Raw genomic sequence first — 27,444 nt, 5'->3', positions numbered from 1 at the left:
TGATCCTGAAGGGAGATATAGTTAATGGAATATAACTTCTATTCTAGAATTGAGAGGGGTGAGGGAACATCCAGAAGAGCCACTGACCCTTCCTGGGGAATCAGGAAAGACTTTCTGAGCCAGAGAAGACATGAGTAGTTTTAAGAATAAGAGCCATCACAGGTGTAGAATCATGAGACAGCATGATATGTTTAGGAAATTTGCTTTAAAAGGGTATAAATCAAAGGGTCAGGCTTGGAGAGGGGATATGTTGGAGAGAAAGAAGAAAGTGCTAAGAGATGGAGAAAATCTGGAGGATTGGACAGAAATAAAAAATCATGGAAAGCCTTGCTAAGGAGCTTAGATTGACCATATAAGCAGTGAGAAACATAGATGTTATTTATGCAAGAAATTGACATAGGCTAATTTGCATTTTGGGTAAATAACCTTAACTCATATTTAATTAGATAAAAGGGGGCCAGGTAAGAAGCAGAGACACCAATCAGGAAACTATTGCAGTAGTCCATGGAAGAGATGAGGTTCAAACCAAGAAAGTGGCAGTAGATACAGAAAAGAAAAAATTGGCCAGACACAGTAGCTCACACCTGTAATCCCAGCACTTTGGGAGGCCAAGGGGGGCAGATCACGATGTCAAGAGTTCAAGACCAGCCTGGCCAACATGGTGAAACCCTGTCTCTACAAAAAATACAAAAATCAGCTGGGCATGGTGGTGCATGCCTGAAGTCCCAGCTATTTGGGGGCTGAGGCAGGAGAACTGCTTGAACCCAGGAGGCGAAGGTTGCAGTGAGCCGAGATCACACCACTGTACTCCAGCCTGGGTAACAGAGCAAGACTTGGTCTAAAAATCAAACAAACAAAAATAAACAACAAGAAAAAATAAGTATCAAGAAAATATTTTTAAATAAAATTGGAAAATTGGTAGAAATTAGTCTTTGCTGGAGAGAGTCAAAAAATTACACTCATGTTTGCAGCTTTGATTCCCAGATTGATGTATCACCTATAAAAAGAGAATTCAGGATAGAGAACAGATGCTAAAGAAAGATAATGAGTTTAATTTTGAAGACATTGCATTTGAGATGCCTATGGGATATACAGGTAGCAATATCTTGCAAATTGTTAATCAAATAAGGTTTAGGAGTAATCATTTTATGGATAGTAGTGCAAACAATGAAAAGGGATGAGCTCACTCAGAACATAATGGCAAGTAAGGAAGACCACTAGAGGAAAAAGTCCCCAGAAACACCAGCATTGTGGACGGACTGAAGGAAGGGGATTCAGTGAAGGAAACTATGGATGAAATGTCAGAGAGATAAAATAATGCCCAGAAGAATATGCCATATAAGCCAAAAGAAGATGATTTCAAGAAGTAAAGGGCCAGTGAATTCAGAGGTAGCAGAGAGCCTGCGTAAGATGAGGACTGAAGAGCAGCCAGTGGATTTGGTCATTACAATATCATTGATGGCTATTACCAGAACAGTTTTGAAAAAAAGGTGAAGGCAGAGTCAGATTGTGGCACACTGAAGACTTAATAGGAGGTGGGATAGGAGAAAGTCAGTGTTGAGATTCTTTTGAAGTCTTTTTTGAAGACTAATAGGGAGCAGGTAGAAAAAAGAGCCTGAGGAGAGAAAATTTAGAGATATTGCTGAGAAAGGCAAGGAGCTAGCCAAGCACCAGGGAAAAGATTAATAAGTGGTACCGAAAGCTTTTTGTTGTTGTTAATTAAAATCCAGAACACTTTAGTGGCAACGGTGTATATACCTTTTTGTCTTTTTAAATTAATATATCATAGTTCTACATATTTGAAGGGGTACATGTGACATTTTGATAAATGTATACAATGTGCAATGATCAAATCGGGGTAACTGGGAGATCCATCTCCCCAAAGATTTATCTTTTTATGTTGAGAACATTATAATTCTCTTCCATCTATTGTGAAGTATACAATAAATTATTGTTAACTATAATCACCCTATGGTACTATCAAATACTAGAAGACATTTCATCTAAGTGTATCTTTGTGCCAATTAGCTAACCTTCCCCTTCCCCGCGCCGCACCCCCATACCCCTTTTTTTAGCCTCTAGTAATCACCATTTAGCTTCCGTGAGATTCCCTGTTCAGGTCCTACATTTGAGTCAGAATATATGATATTTGTCTTTCTGTGCTAGCTTATTTCACTTAATATGATGACCTCTAGTTCTGTCCATGTTGCTGAAATGACAGGATTTTATTTCTTTTTATGGGTGAGTAATATTCCATTGTGTAAATCTACCACATTTCCTTCATCCATGCGTCAATTGATGGATACTTAGGTTAGGTTCCCATTTTAGCTATAGTGAATAGTGCTGCAATAAACATGGGAGTGCAGATATCTCTTTGATATACTGATTTCCTCTCTTTTGGATATTCCCAGCAGTGAGATGGCTGGCTCAAATAGTAGTTCTATTTTTAGTTTTTGAGAACCCTCCATGCTGTTTTCCATAATGGTTGTACTAATTTACATTCCCACCAACAATGTATGAGCGTTCTTCTTTCTCCACATTCTCACCAGCATTTGTTTTGTCTTTTTTATAATAGTCATTCCCACTGGTGTGACATGATGCCTCATTATGGTTTTGATTTGCAGTTCCCTAATGATTAGTGATTGTAAGCAATTTTTCATATACCTCTTGGCCATTTGGATGTCTTTTGAGAAATGTCTGTTCAGATCTTTTGCCCATTTTTAAAATCAAATTATGTTGTTTTTTGGTTTTGCTATTGAGTCCCTTATATATTCTGGTTATAAAGTATATAGTTTGAAAATAGTTTGTTTTATTACATAGGTTGTCTCTTCACTTTGTTGATTATTTCTGTTGCTTTGCAGGAGCTTTTTGGCTTGGTGTAATCCCATTTGTTTATTTTTGCTTTTGTTGCCTGTGCTTTTGAGGTCTTACTCCCCCCCAAAAAAAAAAAAGAAAAAGAAAAATTTGCCCAGACCAATGTCCTGTAGCACCAATGCTTTTCTCTAGCAGTTTCATATTTTTTAGGTCTTACATTTAAATCTTTAATCCATTTTCGGTTGTTTTTTTAATATGTTAAAAGCTGAGGATCTAGTTTTATTCTTTGGCATCCAGATAGCCAGTTTTCCCACCAACGTTTTTAAAGAAACTGTCTTTTCCCCAGTGTGTGTTCTTGGTGCCTTGTCAAAAATAAGTTGGCTGTTAAGTGTGTGGGATTTTTTCTGGGTTCCCTATTCTGTTCCATTGGTCTCTGTGTCTGCTTTTTATGCCAATACTATACTGTTTGGGTTACCATAGCTTTGTAGTATAATTTGAAGTCAAAGTAGTGTGGTGCCTTCAGCTTCCTTCTTTTTGCTCAGGAGTGCTTTAACTATTCTGGGTTATTTGTGGTTCCATTTGAATATTAGGATTGTTTTTCTATTTCTGTAAAGAATGTCATTGGTATTTGGTAAGGAGTGCATTGAATCTGTAGGTTGCTTTGCATACTATAGACATTTCAGTAATATTAATTATTTCAGTCCGGGAGTGTGAGATAGCTTTCCATTTTTCGTGTGTGTCTTCAGATTCTTTCATCAGTGTTTTATAGTTTTCCTTGTAGAGGTCTTTTACTTTGGTTAAATTTATTCCTACGTTTTTCTTGCTGTAAATTGGATTTTTTTTTTCTTGATTTCTTTGGTAGACTGATTGCTGTTAGCATCTAAAAATTCTGCTGAGTTTTGTTTTTTGTTTTTTGTTGGTTTTTGTTTTCGGTACAGAGTCTTGTGCTGTTGCCCAGGCTGGAATGCAGTGAAGCAATCTCAGCTCACTGCAGCCTCCTCCTCCCAGAATCAAGTGATCCTCCTGCCTCAGCCACCTGTGTAGCTGAGATTACAGGCACCTGCCACCATGCCTGGATAATTTTTGTATGTTTAGTAAAGACAGGGTTTCACCTTGTTGGCCAGGTTGTTCTCAAACTCCTGGTCTCAAGTTATCTGCCCAACTTGGGCTCCCAAAATGCTGGAATTACAGGCATGGGCAACTGCGCCTGGCCTGATTTTTGTATGTTGATTTTGTACCCTGTGACTCTACTAAATTCATTTACCAGTTCTAAGAGTTTTTGGGTGGAGTCTCTACGGTTTTCTAAATATAATATCATGTTACATGCAAATAAGGATAATTTAATTTCTTCCTTTCCAATTTGGATGCCATTTCTTTCTTTATCATACTTAATTGCTCTAACTAGGATTCCAGTATGTATTGAATAAAATTGGTGAAAGTGGGCATCCTTGTCTTATTCCAGAACTTAATGTAAAGCTTTCAGTTTTTTACCATTCAGTATGATATTAGCAGTGGGCCTGTCATAGATGCCCTTTATCGTGTTGAGTTATGTTCCTTCTGTACCAAGTTTCTTGAGAGTTTGGATCATGAAGGAATGTTGAATTTTATCAAGTGCTGTTTTTTGGCATCTATTGAAATAATCGTATGATTTTTGTTCTTTATTCTGTTGATGCAATATATCGCATTTATTGATTTGCATATGTTGAACCATCTTTTCATCCCTGGGATGAATCCCACTTGATCACAGTGGATGATATTTGTAATGTGTTGTCAAATTCTATTTGCTAGCACTTTGTTGAAGATTTTAGCATTTATGTTCATCAGGGATATGAACCTGTAGTTTTCTTTTTTATTGTTTTGCTTTGTCTAGTTTTGGTATCAGCGAACAGTATGTCTTTTGTTTTCCTATCAAATGATGAGTTGTAGAATTGACTCAATGTTATATTAGTTTTAGGGAAATTATAGTGAAAGAAAAGTATTCAATGGAGTTGAGGTTTTTGGTCAAAGATTAGCTCAGGGGATCAACCATACAATCCATGCTGAGGGTCCTATGAGGGACTTTTTCTACCAGGAGAAAATGAAGGCATTACAGCATTAAAATTATAATGGAAATGAGTGAAAGAAGAAAGGTTTTTTATTTGAGAATATGATATTAGAATTTAAAATTTCAGCTGGGCATGGTGGCTCACGCCTGTAATCCCAGCACTTTGGGAGGCCAACGCGGGTGGATCATGAGGTCAAGACATCGAGACCATCCTGGTCAACATGGTGAAACCCCGTCACTACTAAAAATACAAAAAATCAGCTGGGCATGGTGGCACGTACTTGTAATCCCAGCTACTCAGGAGGCTGAGGCAGGAGAATTGCCTGAACCCAGGAGGCGGAGGTTGCGGTGAGCTGAGATCGCACCATTGCACTCCAGCCTGGGTAACAAGAGCGAAACTCCGTCTCAAAAATAATAATAATAGAATTTAAAATTTCAGAGGCTGAAAGGATTTAATTTGCAGCAAGTAATTAATATATTTTTTAATTTGCAGTGGTTTAAAGAGGTGTTTTTCTGTAATGGATGGAGTGAGCGAGGGAGAGAATGGAATTAGAAGTTTCTGCTGGTTCGCCAAAAAAGCAGTGTCTGCTCCAAAGACCAACGTTCAGCTTCCTTTTATAGAACAATGTTTAGGTAGTGTAGAAAGCCACGATCATCCTGCCACAAACAGCTAGCTAGGTGACTTAAAGATGTATGCTTTATGATGTTCCCCTCCCTGTGTCCATGTGTTCTCATTGTTCAACTCTCACTTATGAGTGAGAACATACAGTATTTGGTTTTCTGGTCCTGTGTTAGTTTTCTGAAAATGATGGTTTTGAGCTGCATCCATGTCCCTGCAAAGGACATGAACTCATCCTTTTTTATGGTTTTATAGTATTCCATGGTAAATGGTTTCCAACTTCTTCCATGTCCCTGCAAGGACATGAACTCATTCTTTATTATGGCTACATAGTATTCCTTGGTGTATATCTGCCATGCCTATTGGGTGGGTGGGGGAGAAGGGCAAGGGGAGGAAGAGCATTAGGACAAATACCTAATGCATGTGGGGCTTAAAATCTAGATGATAGGCTGATAGGTACAGCAACCCACCATGGCACATTGTGTAACAAGCCTGCACATTCAGCAGATGTATCCCAGAACTTAAAATAAAAATTAAAAATGCGTGCTTTATGAAGTGGTCATAGGAGGAACAAGGATATTAAGAAAGATCTGATGTCACCCATCCCCATGTCTTCATCAAGTGCATGTCTTCATCAAGCGATCAAGTACTAACATATTTAAAGCCTAATACGCGTGAGCTCTGCTGATATGAAGAGCAGTACCAGAGATAAATATACAACAAGGTAGCCACTAAAAGGTTTTGTGTGTGTGTGTGTGTGTTTCTAGTAATTTCATACCTTAACTGTAACCTTCTAAGCAGATTGTGTTAACCTTGCTTTTTTGTAGATTTTTGTGGATTTTCATTTGACACTAAAGAGCTAGTTAATTGCTTTCATGTTGTCTTTGTTTGCCATGTTTAGTATTTCTTTGCTCAGTATATTCCTTCTTGTTAAGAAAACTTTGTAAATTTCAGTAAGCCCTGAGGAGCTAACAAGCCAGCTTTTTCGTAGAGCTCTGGGCATAGTTTTTTGTGTTGCTTTAATAAAATGTTATGTTTATGGTCAAGTGAAATATACAGTGTGCTGTTACTTGAAACTACTTTTACCTCACTCATTCTTTTACTTCAGCAGCTAATCTTCATAGACTTACTCAACTTAGATTTTGTAATTTGACAGTGGTCAATTGTCACATGATAAAATTATGTATTTATAAAGTAGGAAAGGGGAATTTTTTAAGTTTCTTGGCGAGATTTCTCCAGAATGCCTTTGATGGAATTTGGTCAATTAGTGCAGCTTTGGACCTCAGACCAGGAGTGAGACTTCAGAGTCCAACTTCTGCTGCTTCTCACTGATACATAGATAACTCTGTATGCTATAGTCACTGTCACCCAATAGAGGAATTGAAGGGCTAAAAAGCCCTAAAATGCTTTGAAATATTATAGTTGTATAGTTGCTTTCATCTAGCCTGTTCCATGAAAACATTGCAAAAGCAGTGATCTTGCCTTGCAATCAAACATGATTAATGTTAACATTAGAGAGGAGATGCAGTATCATTCATGTAGGCCCCAGCAGATCAAGTTAGTAAACATCTAGGATGATATCAAAGCTGGCAATAATTTAAAATCTACATTGCTGCATTCCCTTCCTCCTCAGCCATCAGTTCCCTTCAACAACATTCTTTTTTTTTTTTTTAATGTTTGTCATGTTATTTTAATTTATTAAAGTCTGGTTTCACACAGGACTTAGCCTTACATGTTATAAGTCTGGATTGTCTATCCAAGCCCTTTTCTGGACTTAGCAAAGTTTAGGAATGGATACTGTGCTGAAAACCCTTAAGTGTAGACACTACATGCTACAGCAAGACATTGGCTCTCTACCCTGTAAGGTGAATGACCTTCTGAGTTAGTGATGCCTCACCAATTCCCATGTTCCCTAAATCCAGAGAGTCTCTTTCTTCCAAAGGATTCTCTGAAAAAGAGAAGGATTTTCATACAGAAAAGCAAAAAATATCAGAAATTGAATCAATATGGATGGAGTTATTTTGTAAGTATATGTTATTGTAATTGAGCTTAAGACCTAACCTGGACAAATCATTTGCTAAAGAATAATAATAATTGCTCATGTTTCTTACTTATATTAAGTTTTATATGTTGTTACTCTAAGTGTTTTGCCTGCATTAATTCATTTAACCCCATGATATAGGTACTATTATCTTCACTTTACAAAAGGAAATAATAAGGCAGAGAAAATTTAAATAATTATCTCTTGGTCACATAAAAATTAAGTGCTGAAGCAAGGACTTAGAGTTTAAACTTTGAGGCTCTAGAGAGCTAAGGAAACCTTTGAATGAGATTACCAAATTATTGTTGGCTAGTAATCTCTGAGAAATTGTGAGGAGAGGGGGATACAATAGAAGTTTAGAGATAAATGAATATAGTTTACATTTTTGTTGTTCAGCATTTTTTTAAGAAAATGTCTAAGCAGTATTAAATATTTTAATAAATTGTTTTGGAAATATATAGACAGCAACTTTATCAGATTTTCCAAAAAGACCTTTTTAGGGTTTTTAGTTGGCCATAAGCTGTATGTGAGATGAAGTGGAATACAGGTATTGATCGACTTACGACCTATGCAACTTATGACCATTCGACTTTACGACCACAATCGCTAGCCACGACTGCTCCGCATCTGTCAGTGCAAACGTTGCCTAGCTGGGCGTACCACAGTGCGGACCAGCTTCCGGCAGCACCACCATCTCCGCGTGCACCATTTTGACTGTTATCCCAGACTCGGTACAGCAATTTGTGTTTTGTGTCTTGGATATTTTTCATCAAACCCCTCCCAAGATGTCTACCAAGAGGAAATTGTCTTTGCCTACGCCTCAGCCTGCCAAGAAGGAAAGAAAGGCCATCGATCTCGTCGCGAAAATGAAGGTAATTAAGCAGTACGAAGGAGGAAAGAAAGTGAATGTGATCGCCTGTGATACAAAGTTAGCGCACTCAACTGTGTCAACGATTTTGAAAGATAAAGAAAGAATTCGTGAAGCTGTGAAAGGTTCTGCACCCATGTGATCAACAGTTAATAACAAAGCAACGAAGCGGGCCCATCCATGAAATGGCGAAATTGCTATATATTTGGATGGAAGATCAAATTCAAAAACGGACACCATTAAGTCTTTTTACTGTGCAGATGAAGGCGAGAAGTCTATTTGAGACTCTGAAGGAGCATGCTGGAGAAGATTACAGTCAAGAATTTGTAGCAAGCACTGGCTGGTTCCAGAGATTCAAGAAAAGATTCCAAATGCATAGCGTTCAAGTGACTGGAGAAGCAGCGAGTGCGGATGAGGAAGGAGCACGTAAGTTTGTTGATAGTCTGGATGAATTACTTACAGATGAGGGATATCTAGCAGAACAGATTTTCAATGTTGATGAACTTACAAATGAAGAGCTAATCGAACTGGAAGAAGAAAGAGTGGCAGAAGAAGAAAGAAGAGAAGCAGAGAAAGAAGAGGAGGAGCCAGAAAGAAAGTTCACCACTAAGGGATTATCAGACGGTTTATCTTTACTGAATAAACTTCTTATATATTTCAAAGCAATGGACCCAAACATGGAATGATTTGCAAGGATTGAACAGATGACGCACGATGTGTTTCGTCTGTATCGTGAAATTTATGAAGGAAAAAAGAAACATACAATTCAGACAAAGCTCACCACGTTTATGAAAAAACCAACTCCGGTAACCCCAACTGCTGCCTCAGATGACGACATCAACGATCCGCAGCCAAGCACCAGCGGCCAATAAAATGTTTCGTACATGTTTATGTATTTTGATATGTTTTGTAATTGGGAAAATGTTTCCTATGTTATTTTTTACACCTGTATTTTGTATTTTTGTGTGCACCTATATTTTGTAATTTTGTATGTTTTGCAAATATTAAACCAGTTGTACTGGTAATGCAGTGTTTTACTTAAACCTGACTAATGTAAAAATAAGAAACAAAATGGTGTAGAGATGATACAAATGGCATAAAATGAACAAAGAAAATTATGATATATAACAATAATGAAAGAAAATTATGATAAAATATGACTTAAAGATTTTTATAACATCATTTCACAGTACTGTACATATAGCCTACTCAACTTACGACCAAATCGTGTTACGACCAGTCTGTCGGAACCAATCGTGGTCGTAAGTCAAGCATTAGCTGCATGGCACACGACCACGTCCACCTCTTAGAATTTAGGCAGTTGTAAGGCATCATGGCATCTAGAAAAAGGGAATCAGTCATTCTCTATAGACTGTTCAGACTCTTTTGTGGTATTCTGTTTTGTCCTGAGTTCTGCATTTCAAGGGAAATATAGAAAAATTTGAATGTTTTGGTAGGTAGATTTTGAGAATTATAAAATGATTTAATTCAATCATTAGAATGGGTAAAGAACCGTGTACATTCCACCTAGAAAATAAAAGACTTCAAGGAAGCCAAAAGAGGTATCTTCAATACTTGTAGTACTGACACATGTGGGAAAGATTGCAGTTAGGTAAAATCAGAGTCAATGATTACAAGTTAATGAAGGCAGATATTGGCTTGATGTAAGATGGTCAGATCTTTTGGAGGTGAAACAGGCTGCCACAAAAGGTACTACTGAATTTCCTTTCACCAGCATTTGTGTAAGTGTGCAACCAGAATGTGGACATCCACTTGAAGGTGCACGGAAGATGGAGGCGCAGACCAGATGGTTGGGCCACGTGGCAGTGAAGGCCTCTTCTAGCGCTGAGGTTCCGTTTCTGTAGGAAACTTTCAATGGCAAAAACCACAATTATTTTTGCACCAACTTAAATGTTATTCTATGAATTGATTCAAGAGAAGCCACGGAGGTTCTGTGTGTAATCAAATATAGAAATAGTCTATCATGTCTTGGACTTCGAATGCTGTCAACACTAGTGTTAGTCAAAGTAGTAAAAATAACAAGATACACAGCCAAATAAAACATCATTTCAAAAAATCTGTGAGCATCTAATGACATGATTGGTGTTTAATCCTTATCTTTCAGCTCTTTCTCCTGCTCAAGAAAGCCACACGAACATGGATCTCCCACCAGTGTCAGAGCAGATCATGCAGACTTTGAGCGAACTTGCCAAATCGTTCCAGGATATGGCTGACCGCTGCTTGCTGGTCTTACACCTAGAAGTGAGGTATGTTACAGCCAAGCACAGGACCTTGCAATTTGAATGCACTGTGGTTCATGAATCAATTGCTTATTTCTGGGGAGTATCACCATAATTTCTGGCTCATACTATTGATGTTAGCCCTCTTTACACCGAAAGCGATTTTTAGCCGTATTCAGTGACGAGTTGAGCACACAGTGTATTGTGAGTGTGATGATTCAGAGCTGGCGTGGTCTATAAAATCAGGTCACCTGGATTGGAATGTCACTCTCAACCAGTGAGGTGATCTTAGGTCAGTTAATTAACTTTACAAACCAGTTTCCTTATTTTAAAAATGGAAATGGTAATTTCTAACTTGCAGAGATTGTATAAAATGAAATTAAATTAAATAATTTAAATAATAATTAGCACAATGCCAGCCACACAGTAAGTGCTCAAAATGTGGTAGCTTTGCTATTCTGGTGACTTTATTGTGATTGATATTTTTACTAAGGTGCTCTGCTAATCAAGAAGGGAGTCACATTTGAAGAAGTAGAGGGAAACGGGTAAAAAAATTATACTAATATATTTTAGTTAACCCAGTATATCTAAAACAGCATTTCAGTAGGCAATCAACAGAAGGGATTGAGGTATTCAGCATTTTTTTTTTTTGCACTAAGCTTTTGAAATCTGCACATTTTATACTTACAGCACATCACATTGGACCGGTCACATTTTAAGTGCTTGGTAGCTACATGTGGCCAGTACTAGCATACTGGGCAGTTGCCAAGGATGGCTGGGGTTGACTGGGAGTGGGACTTTTTTTTTTTTAATTAATAAAATGGTCAGAAGAAATGTGGCAAAGTAACAAGAATGATCCATCTGTACAAAGACCTAGAGGAAGAGAGTTTCGCACAGAGGTAGGCACACTCACAAAGGTCCTGAGACAAAATCAAGCTTGGCAGTTATAAGAGCAGAGAGGAGGCTGATATGCTCGTAGGGTGATGAACAAGGTGGGTGGGGAGGACTGAAAGAATAAGGCGAAGGAGACAGGCTGGAGCAGGGTCTTACAGACCAGGTGAATTGTTCAGATGTCAGAGAAGCCATAGAAGGGTTTTAAGAAAGGGAGTGATATCAATTAATTAACATTTTTTAAAGGTCACTCTGGGTCTTGTATGGAAAAGGGATTGCAGGGAAAAAAATGAATGGAAGCAGGGTGACCAGTTGAAACCAGCTCTGAGCATCAGGATGACAGAGGTGGATGTGTGAGAAGTGCAGGATTTGCGACATATGCTGAAGTTAAGCTAATGAAGTTTGTCACTAGACTGTATTGGACACAGGGGCTGGTACAGTGAGAGAAAAGACTCAAGGAAAACAACTAGTTTGGGCCAGAGCTACTGTGTGGATGCTAGGGCCATTAACTAAGGGGAGAAAGACTGAGGGAGGAGAAGAGTTAAGGAGAAAGGTGGAAATCAAGAATGCCATTTAGAGATGTTCAGTTTGAGATGCTTATTGAACAACTAGGTAGCGATGTCAAAACCTCAAGGTCAGAAAGTGAAAGATGTGGTAATAATTCTGTTCTGAATTGCTTTGGAACATGATTAACATTGATAAAATATTTTCTTTTCATTCAGCGTCTGTACGAGATTTAGGTTTTAAAAATGTAAATAGGACTTGGTTTGATAGGTGACCCCTGGAAATATGTTTGGACTCCAGTTAGAACTTGGATTTCTTCCCAGGGCGACTCCTTGTGTGTGCATGCCACTTGTGTTTTTCCTTCTTTATTACCATTGCTCAGTGAGTGACCTCCTTATTGCTTGTGAGAACCTTGTGAGTGGAACACAGAAGTAACTGCAGATTTAGAATCTATGTTACTCAGCATTATTCCTGATGTTATTTCTCACATTAAGCTGTCCAGAAATAAAGCTTTTTCTATATATTTTCTGATTTGTTTTACAGTAACTTTCAGATTTGGTACCTATTTATTTACAAGTGGACAGTGAAATAAATCAGGTGTTTTCTATGAATAAATATATCCAATAGATGGAAGGAAATGAAAAACACCAAGTAATATTTTAATACCGCTGTTGCCTGAGTTACAAAGGAAAACAAGGGAATGCCAAATTAATTACTATCACAACTCCTGGAACTTACACTATTGATCGTCTGCTTAAATGTGTTCTACATTTGTAGTTAATTCCAAGTGGAATATTTGCAACATATTTGAGTAAGATATTTTAAATCCTTAACCCCTATGCTGCCCTTTTGATACATCTTGGCAATACTCTTCTTAATGTTGAACATGCTGTAGTCATTAATTTACAAGAAACTATACAGTGCTATAACACCAGTTGCTGTATCTTCTTCAATATTAGTCTAAAAACAGAAAAAATGTCATTTTTAAGAATAGATAACAACCAAAAAAAGATGGAATTTTAGAGCCCTGGACGTAGAAATTACCTTTTCTTGAAGTTAACTCAGAACTCAAAACATGGGGGTTTTTTAAATTAAATTTCCTCACTTGCTCTGTAACATGGTTCCAACACTCAGGCTACTTTCTTGTGAGTATGCTCCATCTTGTCTTTGTTCCTTTTAAAGTACAGTACATAAAACTAGCAGAAAACACCATGTAAGGCTCGAACAGTCAATGTAGACACACTTACTCTGTCCTGGTCATGTCAACGATTTTTTTTCAGTCTGCACAGTGACAATACAAAATGAATGAGACAGGTTTCATGCCAATGTAGTATAGTAACTCTAGAATACAGATGTTTGCTAAGTGCTCTGGGTGCATGAGACCATCAAGTAGCCCTTCCAGGTATGCCTTGTTCATTGTTATGGCTGGTCCCAAAACCTAATATGTCCTGCTGTATATTAGGTGCTCATTAAAAATGTGATCAATTAAGAATTAGCTGGTTTGAAACCAAACACAGATAAAATAAGTGCTACTTTACCAAACAAAACCTGTTGTCTTTGAATAAAGCAAATTGGTTTGCAGTTTCTGCTTTCACACCGTAGTCAACTTGTAAGTCCGCTGCATTATCTTAAGAGGTACAGAGACCGTGGAGCCAACATCATTCTCATCAGCAAATGCTTCTTTTGTTCCCATCCTGCTGAAAAGAAAAACAATTAGAACCTGGGCCGGGTTGTCCAGGAGCTGGTGTGGTGAAAACGTGGCTGCTTAGCTCTTGTCTCTGGCACTTTTAGCCAAGAGACCACTGTAATAAGAGAGTACAGACAGAAGAAACAAAATTCATGGGAAAAAGTAATGGGATATGCTAGCAAAAATCCAGAACAACTTCAGATGCCAAAAATTGGTCTTGTTCCCCAAAATATCTTTATATCCATAGCCTGTATTTTTCTTTGACATTGTTAAAGTTCAAACCAAAAACTGTTTTCAAATCCGGCACAGTCTGTGTTGAAGGATCCATCTAAGGAACGTTTGACATTTTACCTGTGTCGTTGTAGGTCACATTTTAACCACCAAGCAGCCCCTCTCCACAGTTTGAAACGTAAGGCAAATAATACCCCCCAAGAGATGAAAGACATGGTGAGCCCATTAAAAACTGTTGAGGTTTGTTTTTTCTATTTGAACTTTAGAAGGAGAAAATTAAGTTGCCATTTGAGTCCAAGATGCCAAGAATGTCACATTTATCAGCTGATTTTTCTCACCATCAGGAGGGCTTTAAGTGGGTTCAGCAGCAACTGCCTGTCACTGTTGGGATCCAAAGTATGCACTCTCTGAAAATCAACCATCCCACTGTGTAATCAGCAGTGTTTGCAGAATACCTTAATGTCAAAGTTATACTAAGGTCAGCAACACATGCCAGAATTTCAATTTTAAACAAATACTTTATTTGAATTTGGCATTCACTGATGACTATTTTAATTTCCTTTTTATTTTAATCTCTAATCACTTGGGAATAAGATAATACCTTAAAGAGGTATGTCTTCTCTCCTAATAGCTCCAAGATCTCATAACCTCTCACCTCCAATTCATAAGAATTTCCTGACTAGTCTCTCTACTTCCAGTTGCTTCCATTCTCTGCTGTTAATATACTTGTATGCTGTGCCAGAGTGATCTTGCCAAAGCTAAGGTCTAATTATATTATTCACCTCTTAAAATCCTCGTAAGGCTCCCTGTGGCTCCTAGGATAAAGGCCTGGTTCCCTACATGGCCTTCAGAGCCTGTGATGACCTGGCCCATGCCTATCTCCCCAAACTCATGACATGCCTCTAATGTGGGATCTGTGTGTAGCAGGAAAGAACCACTCACCAGTCCTCAGAACACCGTGCATTTATAATCTCATGCTATTTTACATGGTCTTCTCGTTGCCTGGAGTCATAATGTCTGTAATTTACTTTTAAAATACTTGAGCATAAGTGCTTTATTTTATTTTCAACAAAGTACGACTTCATTTAAATTTCAACCACAGTAGCAATCTGTTGCCCTAGTCACGAAGCCCACTCCAGAGTTGGTCAACTTGCATTAGAAAGATTGCATTCTAGAGGAGGATGCCACCAGTGCCATTACTGGTGTTCTTATAAAAATTACACATTTTGCCAATTAGTACATGAATGTCAGAATGAGTTTTTATTGGTGAAATTAGTCATTAGTTAATTAGCAACTGTTGAACATCTATCAGTAAAAATGAGCAGTAGTCAAGATACTTGGATTCTCTTGGATGAACTGGTTATAAGAATATAGCACATTCCTGTATAAAACTGAGCTTAAAATGGATCAGTCACCTAAATGTAAAATCTAAAACTCTAAAACTTCTAGAAGAAAACATGGGAGAAAATTTTTATGATCTTATTTAGGCAACGATTTCTGAAATATGACACCAAAAGTACCATCCAAAAAGAAAAAAGTTGTAACTTGAACTTCATCAAAATTAAAACCATTTTTGATAGACATTGTCGAGATTAAAATACAAGCCAAAAACCAGGAGAAAATATTTGTAAAATGCCTATCTGATAAAGGACTTGTATCTAGAATATATAAAGAACACTCAAAACTTGAGAAAACAAAACCCCAATTTTTAAAACTGGGCAAATGATTTGAACAGATATTTCATCAAAGATATATGGGCAGAAAATAAACACAAGAGAATATGCTCAACATCATTTGTCATTAGGGAAATGCAAACCAAAATCACAGGAAGATACTGCTCTACGTTATTAGGATGACCAAAAATTTTCATTTAAAACTGAAAACACCACATGCTGGTGAGGCTATGGAACAACTGGAACTTTTATATACTGTCAGTAAGAAAGCAAAACAGCACAGCTCCTTTGGAAAGCAGTTTGGTAATTTCTTACAAAATTAAACATACACTTACCATATGATCCAGCAATCTCACTTCTAGGTATTTATCCAAGAGAAATAAATGCGAAGTTATATGCCCACAAAAATGTGTACGTGAAGTAGCTTTATCCACAACCACCTAAAAAAACTGGGAACAATCTCAGTATCAGCGAGTAAATAGATAATCTGTGGGACATCCATTCAGTGGAAGGCTTTCCAGCAATAAAAAGTAATGAACAACAAAGATGAATCACAAATGCTTTGTGCTAAGTGAAAAAGCCAAATTCAAAAGGCTACATGCTGTATGATTCCATTTATATGGCATTCTGGAAAAGACAACTGTAGGGGCAAAAAATAGATCAGTGGTTGCCAAAGGCTTGGGAGTTGAGTAGGGATTGACTGCAAAGGGACACAAGGGCATTTTGGAGGTGACGGTTGGGTTCTATTATTTGATTCTGGTGATGGTTATATGATTATACATGTTTGTTAAAACTCATAGAACTGTACACTATAACAGGGGAGTTTTACTGTTTGTAAATTACTTCTCAATAAACCTGACTGTAAGTAAAGAAAGATGACAGGGAAAGCCTGTGGTTGCATCATTAGAGATAGTAATGCCCAAGGCTTTTGCAGTCATGCGTTTAGGAATATTTCTTGTTACTTGATGCCAACTGTAAAGGTAACAGGATGTGGACCCTGGATTATATCATCATGTCTACCTCCAGTGAACCTTCCATGCAGTGAACTCTTCTGACAGAGCACCTAAAACAACAGCGTTAGGACTGGAGTGGGCTTACAGAACAGCCTGTTTGAACTCTGCCTGACAAGGCATACATGCAGGGCAGAATTTGGACTGAAACACTATGATTACAACTTTAAAAGGCTGTGGCAGTGCACCCAATCCATTTCCACCTCAGACTTCTTCAGCAGCTACTAATACCTGCCAAAAAGAACCTGAGAAATTGTGTGTGACCGACCGACACAGGCCATTTTCACACAGAAATGCCCTCCTTCCTCAAGCTGTCAGATGCGTTCACAGAACCATCTCCAGAATCAAATTATAGAACCCAACCGTCACCTCCAAAATGCCCTCGTGTCCCTTTGCAGTCAATCCCTACTCAACTCCCAAGCCTTTGGCAACCACTGATCTATTTTCTGCCCCTACCGTTGTCTTTTCCAGAATGCATCACCTTTTGTCAGGACCCTTCCCTGACACCCCATGGCACATTGCCATGGCACACCGTGTAGACGTGCTTGGAGTGAGATGCTGTTCTCTTTTAATAATTTTTTTCTTAATCTGCCCCACTAGGCTATAGGTCTTTTTGTTATTTATTTATTTATTTATTTAGAGACAGAGTTTCACGCTTGTTGCCCAGGCTGGAGTGCAGTGGCACGATCTCAGTTTATCGTAACTTCTGCCTCCCAGGTTCAAGGAATTCTCCTGCCTCAGCCTCCTGAGTAGCTGGGATTACAGGCATGTAATCCCTAAACAACTCCCGGCTAGGCTATGGGTCTTTAAGGATACAAACTGTCTTATATTTCCAGGGCCTAGCACAATTTCTAACAAATTCACAGAGGTTCCGTACCGGATTTAGTTAACTAATTATATCATTAATAAATGGAAGACTAGTGATGACAGCCAGTACTTACTATGCACTCCATTCGTGCCAGACACTGTGCTAGACTTAACCCTTAATATGTAGTAGTTACTCACAGCACCCTATGAGGCAGGTGGTGTTTTCACCCCCATTTCATGGATAAGGAAACAGGGATACAAAGATAAAGTCACTTGCCTACAGTCATACAGCTGGTGATTGAAGCCAGAGTAGTCTCCTTACACTTTTAAGATCTGTAAACCCTGCCTCTCATCTTCATTGCAACAATATATATTGAAAGTTACAATGCTTTTCACACTGTGCCTGCTGCCCTGGCATTGCAAAGAATTTCAGAACTCCTTACCAACACTGTAGGGATTAAACAAGCAATGATCTAGCAGCCAGCTTGCCCCAGATCACCCAGTTGTTCTGTAGACTAACTAAGATGGCTTTCTGGTTAAAAGTGTGGAGAGTACACATTAAAACACACAAGGCCACTACTGCTTCATATGAAGTGTATAGCACAGTGTCTGGCACAGATAGAATACACACTAAGTGTTCGCTATCATCGCAAATCTTACATTTATTCATAATTTATTAGTTATTTTGGTGCTCTGTCCCAAGATCATCGCCCTCCCTGGAAAGATTTGTTACTAACTGCTCTCCCCATCTTTCTCGTTTTCAGGGTTCACTGTTTCCACTATCTCATTCCTCTTGCAAAGGAAGGGAACTATGCCATTGTGGCTAATGTGGAAAGTATGGATTATGACCCCCTGGTGGTCAAGCTCAACAAAGATATCAGTGCCATTGAAGAGGCCATGAGCGCCAGCCTCCAGCAGCACAAGTTCCAGTATATCTTCGAAGGTCAGACCCTGCTTCTGTCTCTGGGAGTTGGGGAGGAAGAAAGGATGGTTTTTCTGATTTTCTGTATTACTGAAGTTCAAGACTTATAGAAAAGAGTTGTTTGTTTTCTTGCTTGCTTGTTTGAACTAAATCTGCAATACCTAGCCTCTTTGTGTATGACTAGGTAGACAGCAATATGGCTGCCATCTGCTTCTGGTTGATAAGGAGATTTAATCCAAGATAAGGCAGATGGCTGCCTCCCTGACATGCCACTCATGAGATTTGAGAGAATGTACAGAGTGGGCCACAAATTAACTCTAAGAGGAGCTTATAAAATAAAAAGGAAACACACACACACACACACACACACACACACACACACACACAAAATGAGGAGAGAATCCTGAAAGATCGCTCATCGGCTAAAATTATCACTGGAACAGGAAGTTTTCTCACAGAATGTATAATCATCTGCAAAGAACAGAAGCCTCTGATATTAGCAACGATTTTTAGAAAGGGTGTGTCCATAAATGCCTCCAAGGGGCAGGCAAGGAAGGGCATGAGAGACAGGAAGGGCTATCTCAAAACATTACCCTTCGCAGTTTTGAAAAAATGCGATGGTACCCAAATAATTTTCCATGGTGAATTTCACCCAGAGGACCCCTGTTAGGATTTCACAGTATGTTTCCTTTGCCCATGTTTTGGTTTGTTTGTGCAAAAACTTAGATGGCAAAAGTATCTATGTTCTCCCACAGAATTAAACTAGTATTATTTAAAAACAAGAAGGTACATTGTCCAGAGGACTGTAGCAAACTGACAATACATGACCAGTGTTTGCTTTGTGAAGGTTATATTCCAGCAAATTTGGACCCTCCCAAAATCCAATCCGTAAAGGTATATGAAGTTATAAAGAGATATGTTCTGCTGGGGTATATCTCTCAAAGACTTTAGCCAAAAAGTATAAGTGATTAAAGGATTACCTGTCAGTTAACGCCATGGCACTATGAGTTTGGTGACACCTGTATTTTCCAGCTTTAAGCTGCAGTGCCTATCCGAGAATTCACTTTTCTGTTATTATACCAAGTTTCCTCTTTGCTCTTGACTATGGCTCCTCCCAGCCCTGCATATCAACATTTGTTTTATTCCTATTACAAATGCATTTATTTAATATATGTGTTATAATGTATTATTAGTTCTTATTCCCTACAAACAGCGTACCCCTTCATTGCCCAGACTTGCAGACCACATTATATTGTGGCACAAAAAAAAATTGTACCTAAAGTTACTGGCTCGAGAGAATGATGCCAGAATTTGGCCTACAGAGACTTTTCGTATAAGTTGTCTAGCTGTAAATGTAGAATCTGCAGTTGTGTTTTTCTTTGAGGAAAAGCTTTTCTTCACTTTCAAATAGTTGTACATGCAAGTTTGTGGTCTTGAAGCAGTGTTGGGTGAGTGTAGCTGAAGCAAGAGCTGAATGTATCTCCTCCCTCTTCTACTTTCACCTTGATCAAGGGAAAACTCATTTTGAGACATGAGGAGCAGTGAACCTAAAGATGAGCCCTGCACTCTGATCTACACCTGAGTCTCGGGGAAGGGACTAGCCTTCAAAACAGGAAAACAACCAATAGCAAACGGATTGCGACTAGTCAGACCAGCTTTAGAGTTCCAAGGAAAATGTCCTGCTAGCATCCAAGAATAAGAAAGAAGGAAGAAACGTTTACTGAATTCCATTTAGAATTAAAATCCATCTTTTAAAAATAGTAACCCATATGTGTCTCATGTTGTTCTGAACCAGCGTTTCTCAACTTAATTACATGGGGTATCCTAAGGAGGACTTGTTAGTTTGCTGATGTCCTGAGCTGCCCTTTGCTAAACTTTGAAGACCGTAAGACAACCCTCCAGGCCTAAGAACAAACCACTTATGGGGCCGAAAAATGTCCACGAGTGTCTCATGGGAAGTTAATGGATGATCTGCTTTTCCTTCGCCCTTTGTTTCTAATTACATTTTGTCCAATTACTACTTTAGAAATACACCCATTGCCAGTATTAAGGTGTATTAGCATTATTGCCAATAACCCAATTTCTTATTTATTTATTTTTTACTTGGCAATGTTGAAATACATTAACATTATTGACAATATCCAGTTTCATACTGATTGTATTTATGTAGGTTCCCAATCAATTTTTGAGCCCAAAGTGTCCTCCACTACTTTGTAGGAGGAAGGAGAGTCCAAATGGGTCATTGTATATGCATGTGTTCTTCTCTGCTGTCCAGTTGTCTATAAAGAAAAGCAGGGTTTCCTGTGTACCTCAATAGTTTGTAATAACCTGGCATCTTCTCTAAGGCCATGGCATGGTGGCAGTAGGTGTACATGGCAATGCCAGAGATGTGGCTATACCAGGCTTTGCTGCCAACATAAAGTCCACCCATTTGTAACTACAAGGGCAGTATAGAAATACCTTAAAATTACTGTCAGATCAGCAGATGCAACCATCAGAGGTATATTTTCTTTGGTCACTTAAATGCGTAGAGGATTAGAAGACAGCAATGTTGTGTGCAGGTTTCTGCAGGAATGCCTCTAATCTGTCTTCCCTTTTCTCTGCCCCGCACTGTGCTGACCCCTCAGGCCTGGGACACCTGATCTCCTGCATCCTCATTAATGGTGCCCAGTACTTCAGGCGCATCAGTGAGTCCGGCATCAAGAAAATGTGTAGGAACATTTTTGTTCTTCAGCAGAATTTGACCAACATCACCATGTCGCGGGAGGCAGACCTGGACTTTGCCAGGTAGGAGGGAAAATTGGGCTTAGTTTCTTGTGCCAAAGCCAAGACCTCATTGCTGTGAAGCTGTTTTTAAAAATGGGCGCTTGGTGCATAAAAAGCTTGGTTTAAAAAAAGAAAGAAGCGTGGATAGATGTTCTTAGGTCCTATAGAGAAGGTAATTCCACAGAATTCTATTGAATTTTGTTTCTTTGATAGGTAGTTTTTCCTGATGTCTCACCCAAGTTCTTCTTACTACAGTATTGAATAGTTTTTTTTTCCTGAGTATAAAAATGTACATGCTCATTGCATAAAATATATCAGATAAAATACAAGGAAGATTATAAATCTTTGATCTAGAGGCTAAGATATTTGGTATATTTTCTCCTGGCTTTTTTGCATGTGCTGTGTTTTTTATGTGACTTTTCACACATACTCAAGCATATGATTTCCCTTTTTCCAAAATTAGAACTATGTTAATGCAATTTTATATTAATTTAAATTTGTTTTCCCACATCAATAATGTTGTTTGAAAACATGATTTTTCCACATTCATTAATACACCTTGAAAACATTACTTTTAATGATGCCTGAACAAATATTCCATGGTATAAATGAGCCATATTAATTTTTTAATCACTTGTAACTTTTTGAACATTTGAATTTTCCCTTTTTTCCCTCTTATTGTAAATTACATGTATCTACTATATTTTTACATGAACCTACTTCTCATTTTTTCCATCTCGTTCCAATTGAAATCCATCTCTTGTTCTCACTGGAAGGGAAGTGAGAACTCATCACTATCCTTTCTCTTCTGTAAGTTCGCTGATCTAATTTTTTTTTTTTTTTTTTTGAGTGACAATGTCTTGCCCTGTTGCCTAGGCTGGAGTGCAGTGGTTTGAACATAACTCACTATAGCCTTGAATTCCTAGGCTCAAGGAATCCTCTCAAGGAGCTGGGACTGAAGGCCCACATCACCACACCTGGCTAATTTTTTAATTTTTTTTTGTGGAGACAGGATCTCACTATGTTGCCTAGGCAGGTCTTGAACTCCTGGCCTCAAGCAGGCCTCCTGCCCCAGCCTCCCAAAGCATGAGGATTACAGGCACAAGTCACTGCACCCAGCCTTGATCTCAATTTTTAATGTTTTTGTATAATACACTTTTTCAAAATTTGAGAGTTAATTTTTTTCTCTTCATTTGTCTTAACCCCTTAACTAGAATATCAAACCTTTGGTGCTTTAATAAAAGCTTAAGAAAATTGAAGATGATAGATGATAAATATGTTATCTTTGTGCTCTATCGCTGTTTATACCTACGCAGATTATTCTGTCAACTCCTGTATTTTCCAAAAGCCTTTATGGCTAGGAAGTCATTTGTTTTTAATAATCCCCAGTGTCCCTGCCTGAGACTTAGTATTTCTGTGTCTTTTCACTTGATTTTTTTGATTCCTTGAGAAGTTCAGGAAAATTTGAAACAATTCCTGAGGCATTTACGTAGATGGTGAAATATTATATTACTTTAACCATTATAAAGACAAATACACTATGATATTTGTCTATATATGTTCATTTTTAACCTTTCTTCCTCAATCTGTTACTCCATTTATTCCATTACTACCCTGTTTCTCTGCTTTTCTGTCCTCCTCCTTCCTTGTGTTTTCCTTTCTATTTGTGGGAGAAAAGAGAGAGAGTGTGCGTGTGTGTGTGTGTATATATATGTATGCGTTGTTTTCATTAAATTCCCTGTTTTAGCTAAATTTGGTGGAAAGCATTCCTTGGTCAGATTAGGGAAACCAGGTGTGACTGAATGCTGCATTTATTTGGTCGCTCTTATGGGGAATGATCTCATTATTGAATTAGTCTAGTCATAATAACATTGACAAGGGGAAGTTAAGAACATAGAGGCCTGAGGGATACAGAAACCCATTACTAATGCTCTAAGGAATACAAGTCCTAAATTCAATCATCCTATTTTAAATGATTTTTTTTATTTAGCTGAAATAAGTAAATTAACACCGTTTTTGGCAGACAGTACATGGGGACTGCAAAACCTGGCATCTGAATGATGTAATGCTGACTGGGCAGGATTGAAGTTGGCATCAGCAGGTCACGTGGCCATGAAGCATTTCTTCAGGAAATAACTGAGTGGCAACCATGCCATGCCTTTCAAAGTTGGATTGGTGAATTATGTCCCAGGAAGTAGGGACAAGTAGCATGTGACCACTTGGGAGATGTGCTGCTGCTGTTTTTCTTTATTGTGACATGGGTTTTTGAAGGGAAATAGGCTAGCATATTATGTGCTAACACATAGCACTGGATGATTCTGTTCCTCTGATCCTGCTTCGGAAGACATCTCCTTACTAACACTATAAGCTTCAAGAGGCTGAGACTCTTTTCTCAGTGCCTGTACCAAAGTAAGTGTTCATTGTATATACTGAATGAATGAACAGATACCAAATCAAGGCTAATTTTGGTGTGGATGAAGGCCTTGGATATTGACAGGTCAGTTTATGTTTAATTCCCTGAAGGTTTAAACCAGGCAGCATGGGTCAGTTTTCTTATAAGTTTGTAAGAAAAAACGTATCTTCCTTGCAGTTCATTCTTTGTAAAACATAAAGCATTACAAAAAGAAGTAATGTAGCTCTACTATTCATAGTCTCTTTCCCTCTCATTTTTTCTTGCTTTCATACAGACACACTTAATAGCCTGATTTTTCCCCCCTTGTTTTTGGTAGGGACGGATTTTGTGAAAGGGGCTCCATCAATTTTACCAAATTTGAAACCGTGTAAAATAAATATAACAGCAATACCAAAAGAGCCAGAAATAACAGACTGCAGCAGTGTGCCTCAGCATTCCTTAAGCAATGTCTAATCAAGCATGGACAGCATCTGTATTTCCAGCAAATCTCCATAGGAATGTTATCTTCTAACACAGTAATTAATCACTAGTTGCCATGTGTCAGAAAACTTATTTAACAAGAAATTGCAAAGTGCTTGTAGTTTTCTTACCTTCTCAGCCTTCCTGGTCAGTGGAAAATATAACACCTTTCTGTAATAAAGAAATGAGGGATCTGGAGCAATTCCATTGTTGTTGATTCTTCTACTCATTGTATTGTTAGGTTGTCTCTCTCTTTTCATACACACCTTTCCTCTAACTGATCTCTAATAGGAGGGTCGATCTTGGATGAGCAAAGGAACAAGACAACCTGTAGCATTACCAGAAATACAGAGAGCCTCTGTCCTCTATGGTAATGATCATTTAAGCTCTCTTACAGTTTTGACCCCACTGTTTATTTTCAGAGTCAAAAAGATACTTTATCCAGGGAAATCGGTGCAGAATAATTAGAAAGTGGAAGGGTTTTATGAGTGTGCTTTTTTAGTTCCTTTTTATCACAGATCATCTTAACTTGAGCGGTCATGTGCCTTTCTATATGTGAGTCACGGGAGCCATCTAGGAGTCCAGACGGTGGGAGCATAACAAGACAGGTCCGAACGAACGGTGGTTGGAGTGCCCAAGGTGTATCTGACAATCTTTCTGGTTTGAGTGGTGCCATTGTTCAAAAAGAATATCCCAGAGTTTTCTTCCCAGTTCTTCCCTCTCTTCCCCATCTTGTCTCCTTCTCTGCCTCTTCAGCTGTCTCTTTTTTCTCCTTTATTTCCCCTGTTGCTCTACTTCCTTCTTTCCTCCTTCAAGGTTTCATTGCTCCTCAATTTTTCCCCTGAGTTTGGTTTTCTATGGACTGGTATCTTTCATTCTTAAATCTACACAAGCTAAGGAAATGAAAGCTACGGTTCAGAAAGTGGTAGGGAGAAAAGTTGTGACACCCAAACAGCTTCCTCGCCTTGTTATTCCTTCATTTCTTCATTCCTTCATCAAATATTTATTGAGTGTATGTTCTCTGTAGGTCCTGGCCTCATGAAACTTGCATTACTGTGGGGCAAGACACAAAGTTATATATTTATATTTTTATTTATATATATATATATATATATATATATATATATATATATATACATACACACAAACACACATATATATATAGTATTTCAGATGATAATATATGCTGTAGTTTAAAAAAAGAGACTAGGTATGGGGAGGGGACCAGAGGGTGCCAGAATATAGTGGAGGTCATCCGAAATTTTAGAGGGTTCATGGAAGTCCTTAATAAGATGGTAACATTTGAGGAAAAACCTAAAGGAAGAGTAGGAGAAAGACATGAGGCTATCTAGGGAAAGAGCGTACCAGGAAAGAACAGCTCTAAGGGTGAAGAGCTAGAGGGAGGAGTACGCTTCACATCTGAAGAACAGAGCAGAAAGGTCAGCATGGATGGAGTGAGTGAGCAGGGGAAGAGTAAGAGATGAAGTCCGAGGTTTGATCTAAGGAGGCGAGATCTTGAAAGTTACTGTAATGACATTGAGTTTTACTTTGCATGAGGTAGGAAGCTATTAGAAGGTTTGGAGCAGAAGTGCTACAATAACGTGAATCACTCTGGCTGCAATGTTGAAATTAATGTCGTGGTGGTTAGTTGGGATGGGGAGCTTGTAGGAAAAGGCAGGAGCAGGAAGCTCTGTTGGAAACTGTGGCAATAGTCTTCTAGGTAGTGGTGATTCAAAACAAGATGGCAGCACTGGAGAGGATGAGATATGGTCAGATTAGGATGTATTTTAAAAGTTGAGCTAACAGGATTTGCTGAGGAATTAGAAGGGAACCAAAGACTCCAAGGTTTTTGATCTGAACAATTCAAAGTATGAAGTTTTTATTTCCTGGGATGAAAGTGAACCAGACCATAGGAGAGGGTATTGACGTGTGTAGAGGACGGGGCCAGGGGTCAGATAGAGAGGCATAACAAGAAATGTTAGTTTGAGATGCCTATTAGGCACCAGAATAGAGACAGAAAGGGAGCTGGCTATACAACTTGGAGTTGAGAAGATAGGAGTTTTGGAGTCATCAGCATATAGATGGAATTTAAAGCCTTGAGAAAGGATGAGAGGTGAGATCTCAATGAGAACACAAGTAGATTAAAAAGAGAAGCTGTTCTAGAATTAGACCTTGGGCACCCCACTGTTGAGGTGCTGGAGTGCTGGAGAAGAACCAGCAGTGAAAGTTGAGGAGCCAGCCAACAGAATAGGAAGGTAGCTAAGAAAGGATATTGTCCCAGAAGTCAAGGGAAGTGTTTTAAGAGGAGTGTGTCTTCATCTGTGTCAATTGTTGCTGATAGGTTAAATTAGTTCAAGACAGAGAACTGGCGACTGGTGGGCTTGACAAGAGGCCTCAAATGTTATGGCTTGCATTCCTTTATCTTTCGTACACAGCTTACCTAAAATAGGAATAAGCTTTAAACGTATATATTTGGGAATAAGCTCCTCACTACTCAGGTCTACGGTAGGTAGGGCAAAACAAAAATACAATTAGAGTATTTTTAGCATACCAAAAGCCCAAATTGGCAGCCTCTCTTTTCTCGAGGTCAGTATCAACATGCATAAATCATGTTGACAGTATGTCTGTGTGCCCTTGACATGATGTGATGAAAATGGCACTTTACCAAACCTATTACCCCAATCTAGTCATGAAAAAGACATCAGAAAGATTCCAGTAGTCCGTAAAATACCTGATCAGTACTCATACAAACTGTCAAAGCCATCAGAAACAAGGAAAGTCTGAAAAATTCTCACAGGCAACAGGAGCCTAGGAGACATGACGACTAAAATGCACCGTGACCTCCTGGATGGGGCCCTGGAACAGAAATAACATTAGGTAAAAACTACGAGGCCCTGAATGAATGAACTATAGATCTGAGTTGAAATAATGTGTTCATATTGGTTCATTCCTTGTAACAAATGTACCATACTAATATAAGATGTTAATGAGAGGGAAACTGGATACAAATTATATGTGAACTCTGTATTATCTTCTCAGTTTCTCTGTGAATCCAAAACTATTCTAAAAAATAAAGTCTATTAATAAAAATATTAGGCAGAGTATTTCAGAGGACACTTAGCCAATGAATATATACAGGGGGTTGATTCATGTTGAACCTGAAAAGATGCTCAAATTCATTTGTCATTAAGGAAATGCAAATCAAAACCACAATGAGACACCACTCTATGCTCATGAGGATTGCTATAATAATTTAAAAAAAAAAAAAACAGACAATGAAAATGTTGGCACGCATATGGAGAAACTAGAACCCTCCTTTGCTGCTGATAGAAATGTAAAACGACACAGCTGCTTTGGAAAACAGTGTATCATTTCCTCAAAAAGTTAAACATAGAGTTATCGTATAACCCAGGAATTTCACTTCTAGGGATATACACAGATAAATGAAAACATAC

General features: G+C 38.4%; 1 protein-coding gene across 1 annotated transcript in view; it reads left to right on the top strand.

Annotated features, from left to right (window-relative positions):
- Nucleotides 1-27,444, top strand: part of EXOC4 (exocyst complex component 4) — a 797,583-nt gene that overhangs the window by 722,191 nt on the left and 47,948 nt on the right. The window contains exons 15-17 of the mRNA XM_003920983.4: nucleotides 10,512-10,653; nucleotides 18,194-18,372; nucleotides 20,979-21,138. Coding sequence (XP_003921032.1) covers nucleotides 10,512-10,653; nucleotides 18,194-18,372; nucleotides 20,979-21,138 — 481 coding nt within the window. The remainder of the gene's footprint in view (nucleotides 1-10,511; nucleotides 10,654-18,193; nucleotides 18,373-20,978; nucleotides 21,139-27,444) is intronic.

This window comes from Saimiri boliviensis, chromosome 10 (assembly GCF_048565385.1).
Source record: "Saimiri boliviensis isolate mSaiBol1 chromosome 10, mSaiBol1.pri, whole genome shotgun sequence".
Classification (NCBI taxonomy): domain Eukaryota; kingdom Metazoa; phylum Chordata; class Mammalia; order Primates; family Cebidae; genus Saimiri; species Saimiri boliviensis.
The sequence above is the reverse complement of the archived record's forward strand: the minus strand, read 5'-3'. Positions and strand labels throughout refer to the sequence as shown.